We start from the raw sequence: 8,671 nt of genomic DNA, 5'->3' as shown, positions 1-8,671 counted from the left end.
TAGTTATAATTAGATATAGGAAGGTTAGTTTGTAGGGAGCTAAAAGTTGTGAGAAAAGGAGAGAAAATAGTCACTAAACTTCACCATAAAGCTCACTGCTTTTGAAAAGCGAAATAAAACTTTTAAGTATTGTAACAAATTCTCAACACGTAACAAAAACAGTAAAAAAAAAGCAAAGTGCTCAGTTCTACAAAACATCACCAACCTGCTGCTTTTTCCTTATCTCCAAAAGATTATTTTTATCTTAAACAGAGGAAGAACAAGCTTTACCCGTTCTATAGAACAGAGAATGATTGAGACTTGTTAATTGTTTAAATTACAATAAAACACGAGGCTTCTTTATTCTAATTCTATTAAATTAGATTCCTAATTCTGTTAAATTAAATTCCAATCAAATAAACGGCTCTGCATGCAAGAGGGTGAGCAGGGTCCGTGTGTCGATCGCCAGCACCTGGATAATGTTTAAARYCCCTTCCAACCAAAATCATTCTGGGATAATTCTGGGATTCTGGGATTCCTGGCAATGCCATTTCTCTTTGCTCCAGGCATTACCCAGTGACTGTAGCTCTTTGATTTCCTGTCTCATTCTCACAATTTCTCCATCCCACACCAACCCTGTTTGATTTTCAGGCCACTCTAGTGAAGTTCTGAGCTCCACAGGTCCATCATCCCGAAAGTTCTCGAGCCAACTAGTTCCCCCAGAAGGTGACGGGGACAAGTCCTGCTTGTGCTGCACATTTCTGGGGACAGACCTCGGCTGCGATTTCTGCTCCAGGGAGGCGGCGTTACCAAAATCCCAAAATCCCGAAATCCTGACATCAGAGGAGGCTGGGACCCACAGCAGCTCGGCTTTGTGTCATCTCAGTGGAAATACAGAATATTACTGGATTACGGAGAAAGAATACTGAAAAATGGGAAAAAAATATTCCTGGAAAATGGGGAAAGAATACTCCTGGGAAATGGAGAAATAATACTGGAAAATGGGAATAGAATACCCCTGGATGATGGGGAAATACTTCTGGGAAATGGGGAAAGAGTATTCCTGGAAAATGGGAAAAGAATATTCCCGGATAATGGGGAAAAATACAGGGAAATGGGAAAATACTCCTGGAAAATGGGGAAATAATACTCCTGGATAATGAGAAAATAAAAGAATACTACTGGATAATGGGAAAATACTCCTGGAAAATGAGGAAAGAATACTCCTGGATGACGGGGAAAGAATGGTCCTGGAGAATGGGAATAGAATACTCCTGGAAAATGGAAAAGAATACTCCTGGATAACGGGGAAAGAATACTGGAAAATGGGAAGAGAATACTCCTGGACTATGGGAGAAGAATACTCCTGGATAATGAGAAAAGAAAAGAATGCTTCTGGATAACGGAACTGCTGCTGGAACTCTCTTTAAACCCCAGTTTAGGGTGTTTGTGGGGCACAAAGAGGAGCTCCTGCGGGGGCTCTGGGCCTGAGGAGGACAGACACTGTGACACTGGTGACAGCCCAGCCCTCCTTTGCTCCAGGGACTGAAGATGATSGATGTCACTGAATCCAGGGCGGGTGTCACCTTTCAGCGGGGTTGAACCTGTCACCGTGAGTCACAAACCCGTCCCCAATACCTGCCACCTCCAGCTTAGGATTTGGGATGGAAAGCAGCTTTTGGGCAGAAACCAGCAGCCAATATTTAACTCCGAGGTGTAAATACCACCCTGAGTTACGYAACGGCTCCTCAGAGCTGAAATCCTCATCCCAAGCAAGGGATTCTTCAGTGGGATAAAGAGTAAAGCGCATTCTAAACAGCACAAAAACCTAAAACCCACCACGCTCCAGCACTGCATGAATCCCCTGCTAAAGCTGCTTTAAAAGGACCAGAATTTGGCTTAATAGTGATTTTTAAATCACCTGTAATTCTTATTTGTCTGTCACCCCACGCTCCTCGCTCTGAAGTCATTTTCCCCTTGCATAACAGAATTATGTTGTAGTTCCTGCACCAGCACCCTGCCCTGCTTTAGAACACGCAGCAAAATCTCCACACTCTTTATTATAATTTTAAAAACATTATTATTTAAAATTTTTAAAATAGTAATAAAGAAATCATAAAGTTAAAAAAACAACGCAGCAAGGAAAAGGAGAAACAGTGAAAAAAAACCCCTTTTTCTTGGCAAAATCCACAAATATTTGAGTGTATGAGTATTTACAAGCTTCAGGAATTTGGTGGGGCTCAGGGATGCATGGGGACAAATTGCCAAGGAATTGCATTTTCTGTTTCCCTGCTGCAACTTTCCAACCCAGCAAACAGCAGTGTGACCCCAAGCTGGGCCCAGGAACGGGAATTCTGCCCAAAGTGAAGAGAAAACAGAGATTATCCAACAAAAAYGGGGATTTTGGGCAGGAGTAAATGATTGAATTTGACAAAAATCTCTAAATCCTGTATTAGGTTAGAGTTTCACAGTGGGTGAAGAATAATCCTGGAAAATGGGAAAAGAATACTGGGAAATGGGAAAAAAAACGCTCCTGGATAATGGGGAAAGAATCCTGGAAAATGGGAAGAGAATATTCCTAGAAAATGGGAGAAGAATACTGGAAAATGGGAAGAGAATACTCATGGATAATGGGGAAAGTATGTTCCTGGATAATGGGGGGAAAATACTGGAAAATGGGAAATAATTTTCCATTTATCCATTTCTGGAAAATGGGAAAAGAATACTCCTGGAAAATGGGAATAAAATACTACTGGGAAAGGCAAATAGAATACTGGAAAATGGGAAAAGAATACTCCTGGATAATGGGGAAAGAATACGGGAAATGGGAAGAGAACATGCCTGGAAAATGAGAAAGAATATTCCTGAATAATGGGAATATTCCTGGATTTGCAGAATCCAAATCAATGACTCTAGACCCTTTCATTAGATCRTAAAAGAACTTCAGGCCAGCTTCTAATGAAATCTGCAATCAAATATGAATGAATCATCGGATCTGACACAATTCCTTGAATGAAAAGCAGATGGAAAAGCAGCRGTGATTAAATGGTTTACATCACAAGGTACCAGTGAAATCAGAGGAGGAGATATTTAATCACAGAATTATGGAATGGTTTGGGGTGGAAGAGACCCTAAAGCTCATCCCATTCCATGTCCCAGGTGTTCCAAGCCCTGTCCAACCCGGCCTGGGGCATTGCCAGAGATCCAGGGGCAGCCACAGCTTCTCTGGGCAATTAAAATTCAAATTAACGACCCCTCAGCCCAGGGAAGCATCAAAACATTCACCTGATATTCCCTGCACTGCCCTGAGACAAAGCAGAGCCAAAAATAGCCCTAAAATCAATATACACCGGGGAAAAGCCTCCGGGATTTTGATATATGTTGATAAATGCTGTGCCAGGAGAGGAATTCCTAAAATCCCAGGAAGGAAGGTGGCAATAAACTAAAAAATACCAAAAATAATTTGGTCAGAGAGCACCCTGGGGAGCTGTGCAGGGCACATGGGAAGGGCAGGCAGGAAAAGGAAAAACAGCTCCTGGAAATATTGGGGCAGTGCATCCTCATCCTGCAGCCACTGCTCACATCCATCCATCAGAAAAAGAGGGATACCTAATTTGAGACAAAAATAATTCAGAAAAGCGTGGTAGCTCAAGAAATGCAATTTATTCCTTTTCCTGCCCCGGGTCAGAGGATTGCACCCCTGAGCGGGGTCTGGAGCTGATCTTTGTCCTGTGGTACCTCCACGAGCACCTCAGAAATTCAGAAGCACCAATTGTGGGTGAAAAAGTCTCCCTTCCTCCAATTAATCCCTAATTTATACCAAAGACAGAAAYAATTTTTGCTGTTGAGCTCAGCTCCACTCAACCAAATCCACCCCTAAGAACCATTTTATCAAAATGCTGTAAATAAACACTCAGACGTTCCCAGCTTTGCAGCTGAAGGGCGCTGCAGGAAGGAAGATTTTCAGAGCCTTCTCAGCATCTCACATCAGACACCTAAGGAGGGTCTCAGCTCTCCCTGCTCGCTCCCGGTGAGGAGGGAAACATTTTGGTTTCCTCCGCGCGCACCGCAGCGATTTTATCTGAAACAGAAACGYGGCGTCAAAGCTCATCCACCACCGGGGTTTATTCAACTTTGCCCTGACCAGAGCAGGAGAATTCTTTAAATTAAATCTCCCAGGACACCAGCAAGTCAGTTTTTGTTGGCTTTTTTTTTTCCTTAAGCTGTTCTTTAACACCATTATTTCAGTCGTGCTTGAGACTTGGAACGCCACCCGACAATCCCACACACAACTTGTTCTTCCAGAGCAGCGCTTGGTGCTGCTTCTCCTTTTCAATCTCAGAAAGATCTGCAGGGAATTGCCAAAAAGGAGAATGATAAAAAACAGATTTGGCAGTGCCAGATTGGGTTGGGTTGGATTAAAGAGACCTTAAAGCCCTTTAAGGTCAGGGACACTTCCACTGTCCCAGGGTRCTCCAAACCCCATCCAACTTGGCCTTGGACACTCCCAGCTTCTCTGGGATATCTGATTTAAAAAAAAAAAATAATTAAGGCCCTCTGCCAGGGCCTTGAAAACACTCAAAATGGGGTCCAAGCAGCACAAAGTCCCTAAATCCCRAATGACTCCATTTCCATTTCAGCAGGGGAAAAGCAGAACAGACTCTGCCATGGGCTTCCCCAAGCTCTCAGCCAGCAGCAGCCTTTGGCCCGAAATACCTCAAAAAGTAACATTAAACTCAACCAGCAGGAAAATCAATACCAAAATTAAGAGATAAAAGATCCAAACCCATCCCTTTCACAGCCCTGAGCCACAGAATGCGAGCYGAGCTCAGCAGCGAGGTGAGCAGTAAAACCAGCAGGGTTTCCTCACTGATTTTTTAAAACCTRTGCCCCCACAGAGATTTTAAAATCAGAGAATCCCTCTGAGGGTGGGGCAGAATCCCTCCCTTACCTCAGGGACAGGTTTGGAGGCACACAGAGGGGACAGGGGCATCTCAGAACCCCAAGCCACACGCCCTTCCCCGCTGAACTTTTCCTTTTTACTCCTTGCTAGAGCTCAAACTCCCTGCGAGTTTCCTTCCCCAGACAGACACTGAAGTCCACAAAAATCCAGGTGAGGTCACAGCCCTCTTTTTCCTCCCCCTGCCGAGGTGCTGGGGTTGTTTTGAATAAACCTCGTTTGCATCTCCCCAACCTGCACCACCAGAAGCGCTCAGATCTCGGGCGAGATCTCCTCAACACAAAACGGCCCCGGGGCATTTTGGAAGGAGCAGGGAAGGGAAAGTTGGGGGTTTTGGGAGCTCTGAGCTGCTCCCTGCAGAGCAGATAATGTTTTTTACATCCTGGTACGAATATCTGCAAACAAAACTCTCCTGGGGTGGAGAGAAGGGGAGCAGCGCAGGCTGGGATGGTTTCCCCACGGAATTCCATGTGAAACTGCTCCCCAAAACATCCTCAGCTTCCCAGGGCTCCTTCCAGGCTGGAAATGGATTCATTCAGACTCTGCTTTGCTCTTCTGACCCCTTTTTTCCAAGCATTTCTCACAGCATTTCAGCCCCCTGCAATCTCCATTCCCAAATCCCACTGTCCCAGCCTGGAAAAGCTGTGCAAGCCCTAACAGCCTTCACTGAGCACTCTGAATTTGCATTCCTCCAAAGGAAACTGCAGAATTTTCTCCTGAGAGCAGCCCCAGAGCAGGAACAAGGGTGAGGAAGAAGTTTTTTTTTGTTGTTTCCCTTACCAGAGCTGGGCATGTGGTTCACTCGAGGTGGATTCAACAGCTCCACTGGCTGGTCTCTGCCAGAAAGCCCATCTGGAAAGAGGGGGGAAGAAAATAAAATCACATCAACTCTTTGGGTAGCTGAGGTATTTTTAGCCGTTCTGAGCAGGGGGAAAGAAGAAAAAAAAAATAAAATGAAAAAGATTATTGATGCAGAGCAGAAATGCAAACAGCACAAATCGATGGAAAGGAGAATTCCCAGGACAGCTAGAGCAGAAAATAAAGGAGATTCTACACCGAATTACACTCAGGTTTTCCTGGTCTGCAAACCCACCACTACTGCTGATCCCGGCCTGGGGAAACAAGGAAGTGAGCTCAAAAAAACCTTACCAGAGAAAACCAAAAACTGCAATTCCTTCCTTGCTGGGAGAGCTACGAGAGAGCCACGGAGCGAGGCTGAGGAATGGCTGGAATAGCCCAGGGAGATGGGAAGGAAAACCCACAAATCACTGCAGCAGATTCAAATGMAGAGACACGCAGAACGAGCCCCATTTTGCATAAGTTTGGATTTCAGAGAGGCATTAAAAACACGCTTGGTAAATGAGACGCACAAATCCGTCCTGCTGAAGCAGTTCCCTGCTTAAAATATTTCCGAGATTGTATCTTGGGGAGAGCTGAACAGAAAAACCAGCGTTGGGAGACTGCCACACCTGAGTTTCCAGCCACTCATTCCCCCTCCCAGAAAAGCCAAAAAAACAAAATGCTAAATGATGTTTTCAGTGTAATTATCAACGCTGGGATAGAGAAAATTTATCTTGAGCTATTTGTTGCACCAGGCTGTCTCACTTTTCCCCTCAGAGCCCTCTCTGTGCTGCAGCTCCGATAGGATCAAACCAAACCCTGTCTGGAGACATCAAAGGAGCCAGCCCATCTCTCCCAGGCAAAGGACAGCGTTTAAAAAAGGTTAAAATTTGTTCTTTTCTCCCTGTTTTCCCCATTTTTCTGGGCAGAAAGCGCAGCTGGGGGCTTCTCCAGGTTTTGCCTGAATTCACCTCCAGTGACCATACCCAGAGTAGAGCAAAACCCTAAACTTTAAAAAGTATTTAAAATGTCACTTTGCAGCTGAAGATGTGCAAATGGACAAAACCAGAGTCTTGCACCAGCACCCCCAGGTGCTCTGCAGGACAAATCCAGGTGGATTTGAGGCATTTTCAAGACTTGTTTCGTTCTGAGAAATAAAGTCCATCGATTTTTCTGCTCCTGAAAAAAAAACCCCACAAAAAAMCACAAACCAACACTTTTCAACCTTTGTTTCAAAACGAGCTTTGGATCAATCACAGCAGAAAATTTAGGAATGTCTGTTAAAGCATTGACACCTGAAACACTTGAGACAAAACCAAGCCATGCCAGACCCAGGTTCTGTCTTTGCTGCCTCTGAGTGATTCCAAAAAAATATTCTTTGAATCTCTGTTTGAAGGCAAAAAAATAACACTAAAAAAGGAGGGTGTTTATCAGGAAATAATTTGTATGAGGCACCCCTTCTGAGAGACTGGAATGGGTAAAAGAGGGTTAAAATGACCCTTTACTCTGTTCACACTAGAATGGGTAGAAGAGGGTTAAAATGTCCTTCTACTCTTTTCCTTCTTACAAACGAGACAACCCAGAAAACCAACGAAATATTTCATAAAATATTCCACAAAATACTCCACAATACATCCCATAAAATATTCCACAAGTTACTCCACAAAATACTCCAGAAAATATAATACAAAATATTCCACAAATTAATCCATAAAACGCTCCGCAAAATATTCCACAAAAAAAAATAAAAAAATAAAAACCTCCACAAGATATTCCCCAGCTCTCTGCTGGCCAAACTGGTCCTAAGCTCCCAAAAACAACTGGCAAGAAGCCATCCTCCATCCAGATGGGTTCTGTGAGGATCAGCCTGACGATTTCCCCAAAATTCTCCAGCCAAGCGCTGTCCRTGGAGCCTGCAGGGCAGCAGACACCAGCCTGGCTGATTCATGGCTCGAGTCAGGGAACATTTAGTGGAGCTTCATTTCCAGATGGGTATTTCTACTCATTAATTAACCAGATGAAGCTATCATTCATTGATGGGAACTCAAAGGATTTGTTTTTATCTCGATCCGTTCCAAAGAGTTGGTTGAGTTGTGCAGAAAACGCAGCCGGGACAGGTTTGGAAGTGGCTGAGTCTGCAGGATTGAAGGATGTTGAAAACACCAAAACAAAGGCGAGATGTTTACAGGTTCAGTCCAGAGGAAAGCAGAAACATGAGGGATAAAATCCCTCAGAMAAGATGAAGCAGCAAAAGGAACAATTCAGAGAATCAGAGAATTGTCGAGGTTGGAATTGCCAGGGTTGGAATTGTCAGGGTTGGAAAAGATCACTCAGATCAAGTCCATCCAGGGCAAAACCAAACCAGATGAGGACAGGAAAACAAAAACACAACTTCAGCACTRAGAAAAGACCAAGAAATGAAGGGAAACCGAAGGCTGAGATATTCAATTAGGTCTTAAGGGAAACTGYGAGCAGCCTGACTATAATTAACTCTGATGAGCTTAAAAATGCAGGGCAGAAGTGGGAATGGGGAGGTTATTTAAATAGTTTTCCATGTATTCAGATCTTGCAGCCTGATGCAAATCACCCTGGCCTACCTGAATTCCTGGAGTGAAGGCATGAACAATGAAAAAATTATCTCTGAGGGACACCCTGAGCAGAGGGAAAGCTCCACGGAGGGGTGAAAGTAAAACTTCAGGAGAGACGGGGAGGAAGGAAGGAGCAAGAGGTGAGGAAAATCTGCTTTAGTGACTCGGATTTGTCCCTCTGGAGCCTGAAATGAAGAATTTGAGATGAAAAAGGGATGGAGGGATGGATGGAAGCAGGGAGGGAGGGAGGGAGAAGGGAAGGGAAGGAGAGAAGGAAGGAATGAATTTTGGAAGGAAGGAAGAA

General features: G+C 44.2%; 1 protein-coding gene across 1 annotated transcript in view; it reads right to left on the bottom strand.

The window, feature by feature from the left end:
* The window catches only part of HDAC4 (histone deacetylase 4), a 136,972-nt gene that overhangs the window by 74,273 nt on the left and 54,028 nt on the right, over positions 1–8,671 (bottom strand). The window contains exon 3 of the mRNA XM_057378633.1: positions 5,720–5,791. Coding sequence (XP_057234616.1) covers positions 5,720–5,791 — 72 coding nt within the window. The remainder of the gene's footprint in view (positions 1–5,719; positions 5,792–8,671) is intronic.

This window comes from Malurus melanocephalus, unplaced genomic scaffold (assembly GCF_030028575.1).
Source record: "Malurus melanocephalus ecotype Western Australia unplaced genomic scaffold, MMel_1.1 scaffold_369, whole genome shotgun sequence".
Classification (NCBI taxonomy): Eukaryota; Metazoa; Chordata; class Aves; order Passeriformes; family Maluridae; genus Malurus; species Malurus melanocephalus.
Note: the sequence above shows the minus strand (reverse complement) of the source record. Positions and strands in the feature narration are given on the sequence as shown.